This window comes from Cryptomeria japonica, chromosome 6, assembly GCF_030272615.1.
Source record: "Cryptomeria japonica chromosome 6, Sugi_1.0, whole genome shotgun sequence".
Lineage (NCBI taxonomy): Eukaryota > Viridiplantae > Streptophyta > Pinopsida > Cupressales > Cupressaceae > Cryptomeria > Cryptomeria japonica.
In genome coordinates, this window is record NC_081410.1 from 41,793,688 (window position 1) to 41,816,045 (window position 22,358).

A 22,358-nucleotide genomic window follows, 5' to 3' on the forward strand; every position below is an offset into this window, starting at 1 on the left:
CTATTTTTATATGGCTTTTTAATTTGAATATGACAAAGGAATATATCTTATGTCATGATCCTGTAGATAAAAACTAAAATACAATCAACAAATATAAAAAAGCCAAAACCATAAAATCTAAAATATAATTGATATAATTAAAATATGAAAATACAACCTATAAATACAAATAATATATGAAACAAAATAATTGTATAATTTATTTTATCCTTATAATAAAAAATAAAATTGTCTAAAATAATATAAAAATAAAATAAAAAGTATATAAAATAATAAAATATAATAATTAAAAAAAAACTTCAAAAGCATCATGCAATTTTATAAACCTAATTCATCATCCCATTGATCCCTCTTCCTCTCTTTTATCAATACGTACAAAATAATTTCAAGTCTCTTAGTCTAGGGGATGCCAAAAGTCTTTAAAAAGGGGATGTCCCCATTATAGTGGAGTTTGGAGATGTGCCTAAAACTATTAAAATAGGTAGATAGAGAATGAACATCCTCTCTCAATTCTTTTAAAAAATTTAATTAAAATATTTTTTATTAATGGTTATTTATAATGTTAATAATTTTTTTATATTTTAATTATATAATTTTTTTTATTGAATTATGTGTGGTTTACATAATTCATTTTTCTTGAACATGAATGGTCCAAAACATCTAGGTGATACCATAAAGATAAAATATTGAAACTCCTCAAAACATGTCCCATCTCAAAATAATCATGAATCAAGACCACTTCCTCATGAAATTTCCTCCTACATTCTTTACATAAACATGCTTGACAAGTTTCTTTACTTAAACATCTTGACAAGTTTGTGGGAAATTTTTTAAAGGAAATTCAATAGTCAAATTTCTTGAAAGATCTTGGAAGAAACTCCTTAGTCAAATTCCTCTTCGGAAGAAACTCCATAGTTAAACATGCTAAATCAAAATGAAAGGAAATTCCATAGTCAAATTCCTTAAGAGATGTGATAGAAACTCCTTAATCAAATTCCTACATGTTCTTTACTTAAACATCCTTGACAAGTTTGTCGGAAAAATCTTAAAGAAAATTCAATAGTCAAATTTCTTGAAAGATCTTGGAAGAAACTCCTTAGTCAAATTCCTATTTGGAAGAAACTCCATTGTTGAACATGCTAAAACAAAATGAAAGGAAATTCCATAGTCAAATTCCTTAAGAGATGTGGTAGAAACTCCTTAATCAAATTCCTACTCCTACATGGAAGAAACTCAAACTCCTTAATCAAATTCCTACATGGAAGAAACTCTTCAATTAAATATGCTAAATTAAAATGAAAGGAAATTCCATAGTCAAATTTCTTGAAAGATCTTGGAAGAAACTCCTTAGTCAAATTCCTCTTCGGAAGAAACTCCATAGTTAAACATGCTAAATCAAAATGAAAGGAAATTCCATAGTCAAATTCCTTAAGAGATGTGATAGAAACTCCTTGATCAAATTCCTACATGTTCTTTACTTAAACATCCTTGACAAGTTTGTCGGAAAAATCTTAAAGAAAATTCAATAGTCAAATTTCTTGAAAGATCTTGGAAGAAATTCCTTAGTCAAATTCCTATTTGGAAGAAACTCCATTGTTGAACATGCTAAAACAAAATGAAAGGAAATTCTATAGTCAAATTCCTTAAGAGATGTGGTAGAAACTCCTTCATCAAATTCCTACTCCTACCTGGAAGAAACTCAAACTCCTTAATCAAATTCCTACATGGAAGAAACTCTTCAGTTAAATATGCTAAATTAAAATAAAACAAAATTCCATAGTCAAATTAACTCCATAGTAAATAAAACGAAATTCCATAATCAAATTCCTATCTTGAAACTCCATAGTTAAACATGCTAAATCAAAATAGTATCAAGCCCATCCCAAAAAATCTATGAACATATTATAAATTTATTTTATATTTCATTTACATTCTGAATCACACCTTAAATCATCATCAAAAATAAAGTTATCGAAAAGCTTTAATACAGTTGATCCATCTTTTCGAAAAACTAAATTCTTATGCGAATTCCACGAGATCACGTAAGTACAAATAACTACCAAACTTCCCGTGGACGAGTAAAAATAACTCCTTACAGTCCGTTCCGTCCTCCATGAATCCCGTTGCAATAATTTAAGGTCCCATTCTCTATAAACTAAAAAGGACAAAAGATATTTGAACATAACTGAAAATGCTGATGCTAAATATTCCAGACAGGTTTTCTTCCAAGCTTTCTACTCACTACCCACTCATCCAAATTATCCTATCCAAAAGTGAACCACAGAATAGTTAAAAGAACATTATTGACTGAAAAACCTGATGATTACATTCTCATACAGTGTAGCTAAGCTCACTAGAATTATATATTACAAACAAAAAATTGAAAGATTACAGAGTTGTATTTTCTTTTGATCACACCAAATGTTTGAACTGAATTCAATGTATTTTGTGAGTATATGAAAATTATCTCAGTAGATGGTACAAGAGCCCTTGATGTTCTGTAGGCCAGTTGCAGTACTGAGATTAGTCCTGGTTCTAGAATGATCAAGAGTGGAGTGTATGTCACTTAACTGACAGGCACCAGGCATGTTGTTCCACCCCACATCTCCCCATGTTATGTATTGGTGGTGGTTATTCACCAAATTATATATGGCCATACAGTCTTCCTCCTCCTCCTGTGTATTGTTAGTTGCAGCTCTAGGAAGGGTGCAGCTTTCTTTAATGACAGAATTGCTTAGAGTGTTGATGGGAGAGGCTTTGCACCATTCAGGAAAGAGATCTGAATCATCTATGTATTCTAAGAATGGTTCTGTCTTTACCTCCTTGGCAGTTTCTGTCACAGAGACACAAGAACATTAGTAAGGCAATACTTAAAGAAGCTAGAACCATGATCTACAACCTTTACTTTTCAATTAAAGTGCACTTGAAAGGATTGAACTTGGGTATAGTTAGCCTTCTTGGTGATTGGTCTATCTTCTGTTCAGATGTGTGTTTCGTTTTTCAAGTGTTTTATTTTCCAACAACAGTTACAGAGGCCCCATGCAATGGATTGTTTAATTTTTTCAAACATGCTCAAAATTGCTGCTTTTATGTTTCTGGTTTTGATTATGTATCAATTTTTAACATCAACGTTTTGGATGTGATCCACCATCAGAATGAAAGAGAATTTAAGGAGATGTAGAATGTTTAGATGCAGACCAAGATTCCTTAAAAGGAGAGAAAGGACAGGAAGAATTTAAGGAGATGTAGAATGTTTAGATGCAGACCAAGATTCCTTAAAAGGAGAGAAAGGACAGGAAGAGAGGAGAGGGAGCAGCAAAATTATTGAAAATAGTCTGGAAGGGATAAAAAACTAATGGGAAAGACAAAAATATATGATAAATTTGTGGTTAAGCAGTGGCTACAAAACCTTCTGAGCTTAACTTCAAATCTTAAACTATAATTACTCTATGACTATTTTAAGAGAAGATTCCAAATGATACATTATAGTAATTAAAAATTACATGGGACCATGTGAACCTAAACAATTAAGCTGTGCTTACAGCTGCATGGAACCATGCTGTCAGTTTTTATGTTGGTTGCCCTGAATGTCCTTGTCTTTTGCCTTATGCCATTTGATGGTGACTTTTGCATAGACTTGGTGTGAGATTTTGTTTTTCTCCATGGGCATATGCCTCGTGTCCTTTGATGATGATGACTTTCTGATAGGCCTTGGGTTAAATTTTTATCCATAAGCTTCAATCTCATGTCCTTTACTGATGGCTTACTGATAAGGTTTCGGATGAGATTTTTGTTCAAAGGCCTCAGTCTCATCTCCTTTGAAAATGAGTATCCAATGGGCTTTGGGGTGAAATTTTCGTCCAGAGGCTTAAATCGTGTGGACAGGTTTTGAGATATAGCTTTTGGTCTTTGATAGTGACCTTTTTAATTAACTTTGGGTTAAATTCCTTGTTTACAAGCTATCAATCCTCATGGCTAGTTTGAGACACCATAAAGAAGTGCTCTTTACTGCAAATCAAACAAATTCAACTTGAAAGCAGCCAAAAGCTTAAGCTACTGTTATTTACAATCTAAATACTAAAAATTATCTAAGGGTTATGTTTAATTGGTTGAAGTATTGGATTATTCGAGATTAAGGTCAAATCTTAAAGAAACATCTGATATGGAATCCGAATTGTGATTCGTGGTCTTTGTGGAAGTGGTTTCTAAATAAGTAAATTTCTAAGTTGAGATTCTTGATCTTCTCTGTGTGATTTCTAGTATGGTCGCTCAGAAGAAACTGATATTCTCTTTGTGATTTCTAGTGTGGTCGCTCTGAAGAAATTGATATTAACTCATGGTTGTATTTACAAAAGCTTGTCTGGATCTCACATGAACAGAATATTTATAAGCCATCAACCATATATATATAAGAAAAAAAACTACAAATTAGACAATATTGAACTTGAAACCTGTAAACTATACATACCACGAAGCATCTCATGTGAACTGAGAAGAATATTTATAAGCCATCAACTATATATATATAAGATAAAAAACTACAAATTAGAAACTATTGAACTTGAAACCTGTAAACTATACATACCACGAAGCATCTCATGTGAACTGAGAACCATTTCAGCTGGCATATCCATTGGAGGCGTGGCACTGGTGATTATATAGTCACCAGATACATCATCTAACTCTGTTTTGGTTTCCCCTACAACTTCCTGTGTATAATTCATATCAATATTATTGTCAGAATCCTGCAGCAGCAGTGCATCCAGAAGGCCTGAACTGGTACACCCAAAATTACTGCTCTCTCCCTCAGACATAAGCTTGAAAGAATAATCATAAGATGTGGGTGTGGTGTCTAATGACAACACTAATTGGCTTGAAGGGAGCTCCAAAATGAGGCCTGGTGAAGCCCCATTTACAGAGTAGCAATGATTATTTTTACTATTACTACTACTACTGACACTGTTAGTGTTATTGGTGCTACCACTAACTTGTATCATGTCAGCACTAGTACTGTCAATGTTCCTTGTCACTCTTTCAACACAATTATTATTAGTATTACTCATCAACTCATAAGAAACACCAAAACTCTCTCCAATACTGTTGTTATCATTAGTGTTATAGACCCTGGGTTCGAATTCTCCAACAGAATGGCTGCCCAAATTCTTCTCTTCATCAATGCCTTCAAGAACAGGGTACAGGGAAAGCCCCAAGCGCATCCTCCTCTTGATTCGTGTGTTCCAGAAGTTCTTTATTTCATTATCTGTGCGCCCTGGCATCTGCAATGAACAAGCTTCTTTAAAATTAATGATTCAAAGTTTCCATCTCAAAAATCTGACCTCCACATATCTGAATTAGGGCCATTAAAATGAAAAAAAAGATCATAGTTTAAGACCAGAACAATCAGAAAGATCAGTATTCAAGACCAGAACAATCAGAAAGATCAGTATTCAAGACCAGAAGAATCAAACAAACAAAAAAGGGATTCAAATTGAAGGCCGTAACAATCAACAAAATTAGAATTCGGACCCCCTGAAAAAACACGAATTCAGAGATCCTTGTAATAAAATCTCAATGATCTCACCTCCACAGAGAACCCAGAGACAAAACAATCAACAAATTTAGAATTTCCACCGAAGGATGAAACTAAACATATGAAATCTTGGAAAACAATATGAATCTTTAAGATAATCATCAGAAAATTTAATCAATCCCAAACTTAACAATCTCTGAAAAAATTACCAAGGCGGCCATTCGAGCCCACTTGTTGCCGAGCTTGTGATGCAGGTCCATTATGAAGCGCTCTTCCTCGGGGGAAAAGGCGCCCTTCTTAAGATTTGGGCGCAAATGGTTGGCCCATCGGAGCCTGCAACTCTTTCCACAGCGAGACAAACCAGAGTGCTTCTGAACAGAATTCCAGTTCCCCTCACCATTCTCCTTCACATAAGCCACCAGAATTTCATCCTCTGCAGACGTCCATGGCCCCTTCTTCAACATATTATTGTCTGGTTTTGAAGAAGAAGAAGAAGAAGAAGATCCCTCTGCGGTCACTCTTTTCCTGCTTTTCCCTTTCATCGCATTTCAGCTAATTTCGTTTCACAGTAGAATTCATTTGATAGACCGACACACACCCACAGCTTTCGGGAACGGAGTGAAATATGGAATCGATTCATTAACCTGATTGAAGTCCCCCGTGGAGTCCGCGATGAAAATATAATAAAACAAACACTTTTGCAACACACCACACCCCACATGACACGATGACGTGCAGACATCGCTTTCATCGTGTTTTGGGGAGTTTGATTATGTTATGGCTTTAAATTTGACGGTCACCATGGCTGACAAGTTTAAAGTATTTTTTATTTATTTTATGTCCAAAGGAGAATTGGCAGGTTACTCTGATGACCTAGTTCTAGACAAGGCGAGCCCCACCTATAATTCATTGGGACCAAGGTACTTTAGATTTGACGGTCATCATGGTTGACAAGTAAGTTTAAACTGTTTTTCTTTTTATGTATGCGAAATTGGCATGTTACTCAGATGACCTCAAGCTTAGCTCTAGATAAGGCAAGCCCCACCTATAACTTATCAAGACCAACAGATCGAGTCCTAACAAGTAGTTAGGACGAATTTGAATGGAGAGAATCGATCTCAAAACCTTCATGGAATGAACCCAAAACACTTAACCAACTATGTCATTAGTTCCAATTTAAGTGTCATATATATATATATAATGGTTATAAATAATTATAAATGATAGTAGAGTTCAAGATAATCAAATAGTATAATAAGTTTAAGAAGAATTTATATTAGATTTTTAAATCATTATAGATATCTTAAATATATCTATTGAAAAGATATGAAGAGATATCTATTTTTGAGGGGTCTTTATTGAATTTGTTATTTAAAATAGATACACACCTTAAGATTATATCTTCTAAATCTTTTAGATATATAGATTTAAGATAAAAAAAGATATATAATTGTTTTTATTCATGTTGAAGAGTTACTATAAGAAATTTCTAGTGTCTATCTTTTTTATTTACTATATATTTAAAAATTTGACGTCTTTGCTTTATTTTACTATAGAACTATTTTATTTAATTTAAAGTCAAGGTTTTTGCATTTAAAAAAAATGTTGACTCTAAATAGTTTTTCTTTCTAACTATGCTTGTATCATCACAATATAATCTGTTGATCTTTTGTTGTCACCAGAGTTTATGTCTCCCTATGTAATAAAACAAAAACAAAAATGTATATGTTAGAAAAGGTCGAGCAATTAAAGAATATATCAAAATAAAAAATACATCACAATTATAGTTCTTTTTTTTAAATAGAGGTGTTTCTATTAGGGCATACATGTCATATTATTAATGTCAACCTTATGCTTTTAACACCATTATTTGAAATCTTGCTTCTTTGACTAGGTTTAGTATATAAAGAACTATCAAATACACATTTTGAACCACTAGAAGAATTTTTTTTTATTCAGGGCAAAGCGGGTTTTGAAGGGATATGAAACCCGATATACAAAATACTGCCATAAGAATGCATGTAGCCAACCAACAATGAAAAAACTCAAAAAAAAAAAAAACCTAAACAAAACCAAACCAGATAAATAAAGAAAAAAAGTAGAGCTCTAACAAAGATTCTCCAAAGCCTCTACAACCTCACCTTCAAGTTGATCCAGATTCTGAGACGGGTTTTGCATATTCTGTAAATCAACTTTAGCTTGCTCCATGGATTTTTTAAGGTTCCCCCGAGTATGAGCACAAGTACCCTTATCATCCATCACCTGCTTACCCTTATCACCATTCTCAAGATCAATAAAAGTTTTATTAGAAAACTTAGAATCTTAGAGTTTCTACCACTTATCCACCAAAACCTTGATACTCTCTACACTATTGTGGATAGTCATGTAACTCGTTCCCACAAGATTGGTGAGATTATTGTTGATCCATTTCATCTTCGCCTCTAGCACACCAATGCGACCTTCATAATCAATATTCAAAATAATAACATCCTCACCACATTCTCTAGGATAGCAAGCATTTTCTTCTCGTCAATATTTGATCCAGAGTCACCTTCACCTTTCTCAAGAGCAACAATATTTCTCTTTAGTGAATGAATGTTAATGTTTACTTGGTTCATTTCAAGGAAAATCCATTTTGACATTATGAATTGATCCATTGCTACATCTCTTGCCATGCCTAGCAAATTCTCTAGGTCCTCGTAATCACCGCTTAGGAAGGGAGAGTCCTGCAAATCTCTAGGAAAAGAGAGATGTGCTTATTTGCCAAAATTAGCCCATGAAGGAGATGGAGGGGAAGAGTCTGCCCCCATGATTTGTTAATCCAAAGATCTTAGATTTTTATTCTCTCCTTGTACTTTGTGCAAATGTGGAGATAAAAAAAAATTAGGATTCTTTTCCATAAGGGGGCCTACTTGGGGATTTCATTACCCCAAGGGATGATATCAACTACAAGGTATAGAAAGGGAGGAAAGAAAAAATTGTATGTCAAGAAGTGGCTATCATCATGTCTAGTTGAGCCCTAAGATCCTCAATTTGTCACGACTAGATAGTGAATAGACTAGGAGAGACCCTTCTTAGCTAATGCATGTAGATGGTCCATTCGTTCTCAAACTTATGCTTCAAAGTATCTAGCATATACTATGGACTCCCTAGACACCATATTTATCTTATTTTAATACCATTTGACCATTATTCATTGTGGTGCACCATTTCTCAAGGGAAGTGTTCATATGTACCTCCATAGGTTGAGAAAGAATTTACTTTGGGAAATGCATTAGCTTCCAAGTTAAGAGGTGTGAGCTGGTAGATGACCTCATAGTTATTATCTATTAAATCATTTGGTAAATGATATTAATGGTGATGCAGAGCCCTCCTTGTACCCTGCCAAACACTCCCAGATGTATGATACTGACCTCTCAAAATAAAAATAGGATCCTATCAAGGCAAGGCTCTACAACATTAGTGCAACACCTCTCAATCTCCAAGACTCATACTTACTCAAATTGGGTAATTTGCTCCAACATACACTTCGAAGCCTCCAAGGGTAACTGACCATTACCACAACCGTTTTGGGTCAAACATGACTCACCTCAACTAGATCAAACACTGGTTGTAGGGATTCAACACCATTCCCTATAGCACCTTCACAATTAGGCCTATTTGCTAGTAGCCCTTTGAAATGGGTAAAGGGATCTTAAGTCCAAAATTTTCTAAACACCCTAAGAAACAAGTCACGGATTAAAATACCCTTTTGGTTCTTACACAATCCCCAAAAGGAAGGGTCAAGTTCTGACAAACAAAGGTCTAAAACCGGTGAAGGTCAACTGTCCTAAAGGGCTAATTAGGTCTCCATTTGTGAAGCAACTATGTCCAAATGAACAAACAATACAATAAAAACCCCATGAGCATGTGGGGAACCATAAACCATCATGGATTCTAGGGTTACATGCCTGGAATCATCGCCATTATCATTCTAGGGTAGCTTTGTTGTTTAAGGACTAGGTAGCCACATAGGGATGTCTACTTAGGGTCGGTTCAAACACACACCTCCCTTGATCCTCCCGCAAATTTTTTTTGGAATCTTAGAATACACTGGCCATACTTTCATTTCAGCCAATCCCATGAGTCTCAGTTTGATAAATTGCAAGTTATGGCCATGGAGAACCAAAACCCTAGGTAAACCCTAGTTTTCTAGGTACCTACAACAAAATTGGAATAACAAGAGAAAAAAACACAATTTTAACCTCAAACCAAAACCAAAACCAAATAAAAGGTGACTTACTATTCTAACAATTCACATCATTGGGAATTGATCCCAATCCGTGCAATGTTGTACCCTGTACCAAAACTCTAGAATTGCAGGAAAAACTTCGAATCGTTAGTTTGCAGTCATCAAAACTTTCCTCCATACAATCTAACCTTGGGAATTGGATCCACAAGGTGTATATACTACTCCACAACTTCTCTCAATTGAAAACAAGAGGTTAGAGCCATTGGAGGAGTTAAAACAAACAAAAATGCAAAAATTACATAAAAAGTTGCTTATGACAACTTTTGACAAAGTTGTCAAAATGTCATTTCTCGCCTCCCAATGCCTTGGGTTAAGACTAACCCCTCCTAAAACACCCTAGAAGTACTAAAACTACTAGGATAACTATATCCTACACACAATTGATCCCCTTTTGTCCAAAAGTCCTAATTGTCTTATCAAGATGCCAAAATAGGAGTTTGGCTCACAAGATGGGGTCTTTTATTACAAACACACAAAGCATGATTGAAACACATGTAAAACATCCTAAAGACATGTTTGATGCCTTATCCTTCCTCCTTTGAGCCTGATTTATCAACTTGAAGGGGGTGCTCCTACACCATACTCCTCGGAAGAAGAAATCTCAAGTCCACTTGAGATGAGAGCCTGTAGGTCTGCACCATGGTGTTTGATCTACTATTATGTCATCCAGACGACTTCAAAATTAGGTTGTCCCTTCCAAGCCACAAAATATTCCATATAAACATTGTTCCTTGTTCTCTTTGCAACCTTGGTGTCTAAAACCTTATGCAACCTTGGTGGTTCATGTTTGGGAATGTCATCATCTGCAATAACCTGAATTGTGTCTTCTCCTGCATCAACACTACATTTATAAGTCACATATATTAAAGATAGGTGAAAAACCAAGATCAGGTGGGAGTTGAAGTTCATAAGCATTTTGGCCACTTTTTTCAAGATTTGACAGGGTCCAATCTTTCTTTGCATAAGCTTTGTATATCTTCCTTTTGGAAGTCTTTCCTTCTTCAAGTGAACCCACACCAAGTCTCCCACATCAAACTAGACATCCATCTTATTCTTGTTAGCATGAGCTTTATATCTTTCTGTAGATTGTTGAAGGTGAGTTTTAACTTGGTCATGAATCTCCTTTATGGCAGTTTCAAAGGTTTCCCCATCAGCACTAATGATTTCTCCTTGAGATAGTTCTCTTAACTCCAACACACCCCTTGGGTGGATATCATATACAACCTGGAAGGGTGAATTACCTGTACTTCTATTCACTGTATCATTATAGGAGAATTCTTCCTAAGAAAATATGCTATCCCATCTCTCTCCATGTTGTCTAGTCAAACACCTTATCAGATTTCCCAATAACTTGTTTACAACTTCAGTCTGGCCATCCGTTTGGGGATGGTAGGCTAAGGAGAAGGCTATATTTGTGCCAAGCTTCTTCCAAAGGGTCCTCCAGAAGTGTCCAATAAATTTCACATCCCTATCAGAGACTATGGTCAAAGGCAAACCATGTATCCGGACAATCTCCTTGAAGAACAAGTCTGCAACATAAGAAGCATCACAAGTGGTTTTACATGGCAAGAAATGTGTCATTTTACTAAACCTATCCACCACTACAAAAACACTATCATATCCTTTTCTTGTCCTAGGCAATCCTAAAACAAAATCCATACTTATGCTTTCCCATGGTCTTGAAGGAATGGGTAAATGCTGGTATAGGTCTGCATTTGTGGACTTCCCCTTTGCCTTTTGGCATATCACACATGTCTCCACAAATCTCCTGACATCTGTATGCAGTTTGGGTCAAAAGTAGTGCCTCTTCACTAAATCTAGTGTCCTGTCAAGGCCAAAATGGCCTGGCATTTCTCCACAATGTTTATCCCTGATTATATTTAATCTCATAGTGCATTTGGGTATGCATAACTATGCACCCTTAAACAACAATCCATTTTGAATAAAAAATTCAGAGAAATCAACATGAAACCACTCATCAAATGAAGCACACACCTTATAGATCTCTCCAAAGTCTTCATCATCCTCATACATGGCTTTCAAGGAGTCTATTCCAACACTCTCCAACTGGATCTGATTTGTAGTTAGAACTCTTCTACTCAAAGCATCTACCACCTTATTCTTGACCCCTTTTTTATTCTTAAGAGTGAAAGTGAAGGCTTGTAGGGTCTCCACCCACTTCATATGCCTGTGATTCAACTTTTCTTGGCTATTTATAAAACTAAGGGCTTGATTGTCTGTGAAGACTATGAATTCTTTTGGTAACAAGTAGTGTCTCCACTTTTTCAAGGATTGTACTAGAGCATACATCTCTAGGTCATAGGATGAATATCTTCTCTTTGCCTCATTTAACTTCTAACTGAAGAAGGCAATAGGCCTTCCTTCCTGACTGAGCATTGCCCCAATAGCCATGTGACTGGTATCACAATCCACTTGGAAGATCTTGTTGAAATTAGGTAGGGCAAGGAACGACTGCTCTGCAACTTTTCTCTTCAATGTTTCAAAGGAGTTATCTGCCTCTTCTGTCCAATTGAACCTACACTTTTGTCCTCCCTTTATGGTATCAAACATAGGAGCACAAATATGGCTGAATCCTCTTATAAACTTCCTATAGAACGTGGCTAAGCCATGGAATCTTCTAACATCATTCATTGTTCTAGATGTAGGCCAAGACAATATGGCACTCACCTTTTCTTGATCCATTTTTAACTCGCCATAGGAGATTACAAATCCTAAGTAGATGATCTCTTCCTGCATAAACAAACACTTTTCCAAATTGGTCATTAAATTTCTCTTCATGCAATCTCCTTAGGACATGGTATACATGTTTTAGGTGCTCTTCTTTGGTTTGACTGAAAATCAGAATGTCATCTAGGTAGACTATGACAAACTTTTCTATGAAAACCCTCAAAACCTCATTCATTAACCTCATAAAGGTACTTGGTGCATTAGATAAGCCAAAGGGCATGACTTTCCACTCATACAACACCTCATTTTTTTTAAATGCAATCTTCCACTCATCTCCCAGCCTAATCCTAATCTGATGATAGCCACTTTTCAAGTCATTTTTTGTAAAGTATCTAGCACCACCCAAGCAATCTAACAAATCCTCAATCCTAGGCATTGGAAATCTATACTTGATAGTAATTTTTTTGATATCCCTTGAGTCGGTGCAAAGCCTCCAAGTGCCTTCCTTTTTGGGTGCCAAGACTGCAGGGACTACACATGGGCTCAAACTTTTGCCAACCAGTCTGAACTCCAACAATTCTTCAATCTGCTTTGCCATTTCAACATTCTGATCAGATGTGAGCTTGTATGCTGCTTTATTAGGCAAGGTGGATCCAGGTATAAGATCTATGCAATGGTTTATATCTCTCATGGGAGGTAGTGACCTTGGCATGCCATCAGAGATGACACCCTTGTACTTGTTTAGTAGTTGTTGCAGTGCAGGGTCAACCAACCTCAATCTGTCTTATTTCTTATCTTCAGACATCTCCACCTTTGTCATTGTTGGACTAGGAATAAGGGCATAACAAACAATGCCTTCATATGCCATGTTCTTCATGAATTTCTGTCCTCCTAACATCAAGACCTTGGTCTCCTTTGGTTTGGTTTCCTCTTCATTCTCTATCAAAGGTAACAACTCAATCACTTTACCATCTTTGGTGATGGAATATGTGTTCCTAGAACCATCAGGTTGTGCCTTTAAATCAAATTTCCATGGTCTCCCAAATAGAAGATGGTGAGCATCCATCTTTGCAATGTCAAACAACAATCTATCCTTATAGGTTCCAATCTAGGATTCTACCCAAGCCTACTCTTCCACAACATCTTGCTGACCTTAGGTGAGCCATGAGACCTTGTAGGGGCAAGGGTGAGGTAGTCTCCTCATCTTTAGCTTCTCCACCATTTCTAGAGACACAAAGTTTTCAGTTGAACCAGAGTCTATTAGAACCTTGCATACCTTTCCACCTGCTTTGCAAGTGGTCTTGAATAGGGACTTTCTCTGTGGGGGCTCTTTGTCAGCCATCTTCATGGTAGTTACTTCTCTTCTGATCATCAAAGATTCACCTCTTTCAGGGTAGCCATAACTATCAGAGGTATTGACACTTTGGTATGTATTTTTGCACTTACCACACTTTGGCAATTAGCTTCTAGAACCAAGTTACTTCTCCTTTCCCCCATGGAACTAGTAGGTTTGTGAGGATATCTGTTGGCCATGTTCCCTTCTTGATTGTTTTTATAACATCTGATTAGACCTCTACCTTGAGATCTTCCCCTGAATGGTGGTCTTCTTCCTCTAAAGTTACCTCTTTGATTGTATCCTCCATTGTTATTGGAACTACTCTCTCCTTTAGTGCCTTCTTGATTGGTTTCACCTTGGTTTCCAAAACCATTTCCTTTACCTCTAAAATTTTTTTTTCCCCCTTTCTGTTGCCTTCCTCTTCCTCTATTGTTCTTCTCTTGTCTCCTCTTGATCTTCTCTTCCACCTTGATGGCAAGTTGATGGCATCTACCAATGATATCCGGGCTAAGGAGGTTTAGCTCTTGTTGAATGTTATACCTTAATCCATTTAGGTACCGGGAAAATTTTTCACTCTCTTCCTCCTTTGTCTTAGACTTCATACATAGCCTTTGGAACTCCTCAATGTAAGAGTTCACATCCATCTCTTTCTGCTTGAGATTTTGTCTCCTCTTATGAAGTTGAATTTCATAGTCTTTGTGTACATAGGCCTCCTTTACTAAGGCACCTATCCTCTTCCAAGAAACAATCTTGTGTTTTTTGTCCTTCTCTCTTTCCTCTTGGACAAAGTTCCACCAAGTTAGGGCGGCTCCCTTCAACTTGGACTTAGCAATCTTCACCTTCTGGTGTCCTGGAATGTCTTCACATTCAAAGAAACTAGACAGGGAGTATATCCAATCTACCACTACATCTGGTTCCATCTTCCCAGTGAAAGTTGGCAAATCAATCTTCTGCTCCATGGTTCTCCTCTCCATGGATTTGAGGGCATTAAGGAAGTGCCTCTAGTAAGGAGGAATCACCTCTTCCTCCGACATAGGGATCTCATCTTTATCTCATTCTTCACCACTACCAGTGCCTCCATCTTTCTTCCCATCTACTCTGCCTCTCAACCTCTCTAACTCCCTCTGCAGTGCCTTGCAATTAGTGGCCTTCTCTCTCACAATCTTTGTCAATTCCATGTTGGTGATCAGTCCTCTAGGGACTTCTTCTTCTTGTCCCTCTTCCATTTCTCAAATCTCTATCTCCTTACCAAAGCCGTTATTAGCTATGATACCACTTGATGCAAAGCCCTCCTTGTACCCTGCCAAAAAATCTCAGATGTATGACACTGACCCCTCAAAATAACAATAGGATCTATCAAGGCAAGGATTTACAACATTAGTTCAACATCTCTCAATCTCCAAGACTCATACTTACTCAAATTGGGTAATTTGCTCCAACATACACGTTGAAGCCTCCAAGGGTTACTAACCATTACCACAACTATTTTGGGTCAAACATGACTCATTTGGACAAGATCAAACACTGGTTGTAGGTATTCAACACCATTCCCTATAGCACCTTCACAATTAAGCCTATTTGCTAGTAGCCCTTTGAAATGGGTAAAGAGACCTTAAGTCCAAACTTTTCTAAACACCCGGAAAAAATAGTCATGGATTCAAATACCCTTTTGGGTCATACACAATTCCTCAAAAGGAAGGGTCAAGATCTAGCAAACAAAGGTCTGAAACCGATGAAGGTTAATTGTCTTAAAGGGCTAATTAGATCTCCATTTGTGAAGCAACTATGTCCAAATGAACAAACAATACAATCACAACCCCATGAGCATGTGGGGAACCATAAACCATCATGGATTATAGGGTTACATGCCTGGAATCATCGCCATTAGCATTCTAGGGTAGCTTTTTTGTTTAAGGACTAGGTAGCCACATAGGGATGTCTACCTAGGGTCGGTTCAAACACACACCTCCCTTGCTCCTCCTACAAACTTCTTTTGGAATATTTTAATACATTGGCTCTACTTGCATTTCACCCAATCCCATGAGTCTCAAATTGATAAATTTCAAGTTATGGCCATGGAGAAGCAAAACCCTAGGTAAACCCTGGTTTTCCGGGTACCTACAACAAAATTGGAATAACAGGAGCAAAACACACAATTTGAACCTCAAACCAAAACCAAATCAAAGGTGACTCACTATTCTAACAAAATCACATCATTGGGAATTTATCCCAATCCGTACAATTCCGTACCTCGTACTAAAACTCCAAAATTGCAAGAAAAACTCAAAATTTCATTAGTTTGTAGTCATCAAAACTTTCCTCTGTACAGTCTAACCTTGGGAATTGGATCCACAAGGTGTATATACCACTCCACAACTACTCTCAACTGAAAACAAGGGGTTAGAGCCATTGGAGGAGTTAAAACAAACAAAAATGCAAAAAATTGCATAAAAAGTTGCTTATGACAACTTTTGACAAAGTTGTCAAAATGTCATTTCTCGCCTCCTAATGCCTTGCGTTAAGACTAACCCCTCCTAAAACACCCTAGAAGCACTGAAACTACTAGGATAACTATTTCCTACACACAATTGATCTTGTTTTGTCCAAAAGTCCTAATTGTCTTATAAAGATGCCAAAATAGGAGTTTGGCTTAGAAGATGGGGTCTTTTATTACAACCACACAATGCATGATTGAAACACATGCAAAACATCCTAAAGACATGTTTGATGCCTTATCCTTCCTCCTCTAAGCCTAATTTATCAACTTGAAGGGGTGCTCCTGCACGAAATGGAACAAATGTTACCCCTCTAATTGAGTGGAGATGGAAGTAGCCATTATGAATCCACAAGGAATAATGCTCCTACTTGAATAAATATAAGAATCGTTCATGTGTTTAGAATGTCTTAATGTGAAATATTAGTGAATTCATTTATCCAAAAATCTAGTAAAATCTAACCAAATTTTTTCTTGTTTTCTATAAGTCAATCCTTTTTCATAAATTTCACCAATCAACACATTCATACACTATTTCAATGCTTTTTCCTAGCTTCGGGGTAAGTGCACCAAGATGGAGAACAAAAAGTGGGGTATAAGTGGCAATTTTTTTTTTTGAAATTAGCTAAATTTGAACTTGGAGGAGCTATTTGGGACTCATCCACTCAAAATTTGAAGATGTCAAAACAACAACAACTGTATTACTTTGAATCTAGTTTCCAAACTACTAAAGCTTTTAAAAAATGGATAAGATTAAGGGGGTCAAATCTTTCATGCACACAAAATTGTTCCTATATTTTTTAACAAAATATAACATATTGTTTGGTGTGCACATCAAAAAAGTTATAGTTGTGTTAGTATTTTAAAAAACACTTTGGTAACAAGAAAGTTAAGAGTGAGTACTAGAAGTTGTGTATTTTTTTGTAAATTTTTGTTGAGTATTTTTTTTATGATTTTTTAAAGTGGACACATCCTGATAATCAGGTACTTGTTTATGTGTATCACATAACTTGCACCAAAATATTCAATAATTTAATTTTTTTTTAAAGTGTAAAGAATGAAGTGAAGAATTATATATATATATATATATATATATATATATATATATATATATATATATATATATATATATATATATATATATATATATATATATATATATATATATATATATATATATATATATATATATAAATTTTGGACAAGTATTTCAAATGTTATTAAAAAAATGGTGCACATATGTTTCTGAGAACTCTGAAGACATTGGTAAAAGAAATTAAAAATAATATGTTAATGTTGTTCAAATTTTAAAAGAAATATATGTTTAGAAAGCTTAGAGGACATTATGGTGGTGATTTTACAAATTTCCACTTGATAATGTGTAAACCTAATGACGATGAAGTTGAGAAACTATATTGGAAGAAGAAAACATGTAAAAAGGAGGGAAATAAAGATTCCAAGTCTAAGGCTTGTCATCCAAGGCACAAGGAAAAACATGTATGTGATATTTTAATTAAGAGCACGTACACTTTATTTAAAAAAACACATATGCGCTTTTATGCAAAAAAAACACGCATGTGTTATAACACGTATGTGCTAACCATAACATGTATGCATTTTACTTGCATTAAGCTAGAAAAGGAGCATGGCCTTAGATGCTAATTCTTGTGGCCTTCCCTTAGTTTTTTTTCATTATGATATATACATAAAATATAAAATTTTAATTAAAAATTATTTTGTCTTTATCTTTTCTCTTTCTTATACTTAAATATTATATTCTCTGTATATATCTTAATGAAAAAAATTAAGGGAAGGTCGAAGTGTTGAAATCAAGGGAACACTAAGAGGGGGGGGAATCAGTGTTCAACAATTTCTAACTTTAACAACCCGATCTTTCAACCACTTAATGCAAATGAATAAAATCAAAGTGTAGAACCACAAATCCAAGATTAGGAACACCATAACACCAAGATTTTTACGTGGAAACCCGATTAAGGGAAAAACCACGACGAGATTCAAACCCACAATATTAATATACTTTGTTAGAAGTATAAAAAATATTACATAAGGGGAATGCACATGCATTCAGGCACACTACCTAAAGCTCACTGCTAAATTACAAGTAAGAGCTACAACCTAGAAGGCTCATTGCCTTACAAAATGATTAAAAAGATACAAGAGGGTTTGAACTATTTAATAACATCAAAAAATTCCTGAGTATAGTTTCAGTTAAGCACAAAACACATGATCACACTTTGCTCTGCTACTCTACTCTGTTTTGATATTCAACATTATGCCGGAGCACCAATCTTCCAACCGCGCATGTGAAACTGCACACAATCGCTCATACACACTTCACACATAACCATCGATATACCAAATGATCACAGTAATCAGTCTAATATATCTACAACATCAAATTAGATCAATTCCATGTCGGCCCAGAAACCACAAAACACACAAATGAAACGTGTTACCCATGTCAGCTCAATCCGATCCAAAAACAACTGAGCGGACAAAAAAAAATGTCCACACACTTCCCATATGTTGGCACAACAACCTCTAACACGCAAACAACCACCAAAATCACTCTGCACGGTCCGCACACAATCTTCACACGCTACTACGACAAAATAATGTTCTACCATAAAACTGTCTACCTAATCTTCCAACTTACTCAATTCACAACACCGTAGGCCATAAACCTGGGATAAGGCATATTACATGTCCATAATGTATCTCTGAGATCTGCAATCACAAATACTCAACATAACTGAATCACCAACCACAACACTGTACACTCTACCAGATGAACTGTTCTTCTCACGGACCTTACTGAACCTCAATCAATCTTCCACTATGAATGAACCATAAACTACAAATTGGATATTTGACTCAAGTTTCCATCAATGACAACATCTAATCCTCAATGCAGTGTCTCTTTCCAACAATCTCCCCCTTGGCATTGATGGCAACACTTAGTGAAAAAATGACTATGTGTTGGACCAAAACCAAGATATATACACTACAACAAGAATCTAACTGGAGGACTCCAAAGAATAAAAGAATCAAATATCTCCCCCTAAGATCAACATTTTTCACTCATCTGTTTTCCCCTTTTGACATCAATGACAAAGGTATGGTCCCAGAAATAAAAAAATGTTATTTACATATGTACACAGTCCTTACACACTCACAAAAATTTGAAGATATCAACATATGAATTCTTCAATGAGTCCAAGTGGTTGTCCCAACCTTTCTGCAGATTCTCCAACATGGTTATGAACCCACTAAACAAGTAAGATTGTGCATTTGAATCCTTTACATCATCCAGATCACCGTTGGACAGAGCATCTTGAGTATCTTTGAGATCACTCAACATAATGTCCAATTTAGGAGTAATGAGAATCCTAACTTCTCCAACTCTCCCAATTATTCTCTCTCGGTCATAGTTCAGGCTTCTGATTTTCTCAAGTAGATATATTACCCGATTCTTATGACTGCTCAATGATACTGATAGGGAATCAACTAACTGAGATATGCGTTCAAGCTCATTCTCATGCACCTCAGACTTCTTCTCAATATCTGTGGTGAACTTATTCAAGGATAGACATGATTTATACAAGTTCCCACCTTCGGACAATGCACCTTGCATGCTCTTCACACACTCTCCTAATGTGGCTCTATCTTTGGCGATCACCCTTTTCAAATTCTGAAGCCGCTTTGCATTAAATTCATTTTGGATTTTCTCCTCAACAGACTTTTTAAAAGATTCAAAATATTTATCTACAAAATTAATCGAACTCTTTAATTTCCCAGATGGGGTGTTTGTAGTGTCCTTCTGAAACGAGGGCATTAATTTCTCCAAAACACTGGCTGCCAAATTTAGCAACATATTGTCTTCTGTATGAGATTTCAAAATATCCTCACTAGCTTTGGCTTGGGCAAATGATGCAAGTCAAAGCTTTTGAATCGGGGACAGAGAGGCAAGGTTAATTGGACCTTGAATGAACTCCAGATCATTAATGACTTGTTATCCTGTCACTGTCTTAGCAATGTCTTTTGCCTCAGGCTTAACTTCAACCTTAGGTTCCATCTTCTCCTTTTCTGTATTCTTAGGAACTGAAGGATTCTCAACCTTTTCCTTTCCTTCCTATGCTTTCCATGTATCCTCTTCTCTAACTTTTTCTTGCACACTGACCTCTACCTGTTCATCAGTCTGGACTTCTAGAATAGAAGTATCATCCACTGTCTGTTCGGTTTCCGGATTGACCTATGATGTCATGTCATGTTCTCCTGGATGAGGTTATTCTTTCCCTTTAACCTCATTTACCTCATACTGATGATCTAATAATTTTTTTATCAAAATCTTCAAATTCTCCTTTGCAACCTGATTTATCTTCCCTAACATGATTTTATTTACCTTGTGCTTACTTCTGAATTCGTTCTTTGCTAGTTTAAGAAATCTATCTATCTCCTCTATAGAAATAACTGAACATAAGCTGACTAATACATACTCATTCAATCTCTCATCTTCTTTATTTGATGTCTGTCTTCTAGCATGCAAAATTGCATACAAGCTCTTGGGTATAACTATCATTAATTCAATTAGAGCTTTACTATATACATTTGGATATTCTACAACAACCTCTTCTAATGTTCTCTTTTTGGATTCATCAAAATTGTCATACCACTCAAATAGTGGCTTTAGGTTACCATTCTTAACTACTTCATTCACAATCTATTCTAATGTTATGGGAGGTACAATAGTGAATTTTTCTTATTTCAATGCTTCATGAAACTCAGATGCCTTAGATTTTGCTTCCACCACATGGTTTTTCTTTGGCAACTTTAGTGGCTCTAAGAGCTTTGGCCTTCGCCTCCTTCACCCCCTCATCAAATTTAGTCTCTTCATCATGAATAGTCACAAATATGACTGTCTTCCTCTTCTTTTCACCACCAGATGGCTTGATTGAATATTTAGGCTTGCTTGCTGGCTTTGCAGGATTGGAGGAGAGAGTTGTGCCTTTGGGTTGTCTTGGCTTAGGCTTGGGCACTTCTATTTTTGATTCCTTCTTCACAGTTTGCTCCTCAAAGAGAATATTTTCCTCTCTATCTTTCCAGACAACTTCCTTTGTTATCCCCATACTTTCCGCAAGAGCCTCTACCTCCTTCCTTACCTTCTTCTAGATTACAGGATTCTTGAACTATTGATGATGTTTTAAGCTTTCTCCTTGTTTGTTCTGAATCTCTCCTCATTGGGATCCACCAGTTTGCTCAACATATGTTGTGCATACAGTTCCAAAATTTGTTCATCGACCTCATAGCCCATTGGCATAATCTGTATTGTCTGAGGCTCTATGAGTTCCTTCAAACACTGGTCTGTATCTACCATAAAGCCGAAGGTGTCCTGATATTTCTCTACAATAGTTTTAGGGATTATTTCCATTTCATGCATTTCCTTTTGGAAGTTCTTGAAATAACCCCATAGATTCTTGTTTTGGACCTTGGAGTCACTGGAAATGTATAAGAACTCTTGGATTTGAATTCCTATAGGTCTATCAAATGCCCATTGTACTTGCCCAACACTTGGAACCTCTTGCACAAAGTAGAAAAACAAACATAGAAGCAATGTGCCAAACTTGAAAGGATGTTTCTTATTTTCTTTGATCTTCTTAATATTCTTGATAAGATCACTCTAGAGAAACTCGCAAAGATCATATTTCTTATTCTCTCTCATCATCCCATATGCGACATAAATGGCAGTAGCGGAAACATAATTTTCTCTGCTAGAATAATAGATTTTATACCCAATGACCATTGATGCAAACCTAGTATCGTGCTCTAGGATATCATTAATTGTCATTTCCCATTTGTCAAATTTTGATCCTATCGCATTGGTCACAATTTCATTCCTCATAGCCTTTAGGGATGGAAGTTCTTCGGTTGCACATAATCCTATTATGGCTTGAATGAATGTCTTATTGATTTTGTGAGGCTTATTCGACCATATAAATTC

The 22,358-nt window shown here is 36.0% G+C and overlaps 1 protein-coding gene across 1 annotated transcript; it reads right to left on the reverse strand.

The window, feature by feature from the left end:
• Positions 1 to 2,286: 2,286 nt before the first annotated feature.
• On the reverse strand, positions 2,287 to 6,188 carry LOC131072139 (transcription factor MYB101). The gene is made up of 3 exons (XM_058008207.2): positions 5,740 to 6,188; positions 4,586 to 5,276; positions 2,287 to 2,833 (listed from the first exon to the last, which is right to left on the reverse strand). Exons 1-3 carry the CDS (start codon positions 6,070 to 6,072, stop codon positions 2,469 to 2,471), a joined length of 1,389 nt encoding a protein of 462 aa, XP_057864190.1. The 5' UTR covers positions 6,073 to 6,188; the 3' UTR covers positions 2,287 to 2,468.
• Positions 6,189 to 22,358: the final 16,170 nt, after the last annotated feature.

What these genes read in the sequence shown, in the direction of transcription:
- LOC131072139 (XM_058008207.2), bottom strand. Translation starts at nt 6,072, where the DNA reads ATGAAAGGGAAAAGCAGGAAAAGAGTGACCGCAGAGGGATCTTCTTCT. An exon ending in GGGCTCGAATGGCCGCCTTG is followed by an intron (nt 5,277 to 5,739) that starts GTAATTTTTTCA and finishes TGTTCATTGCAG; the next exon opens with ATGCCAGGGCGCACAGATAA. An exon ending in TTCACATGAGATGCTTCGTG is followed by an intron (nt 2,834 to 4,585) that starts GTATGTATAGTT and finishes TCTCTGTGACAG; the next exon opens with AAACTGCCAAGGAGGTAAAG.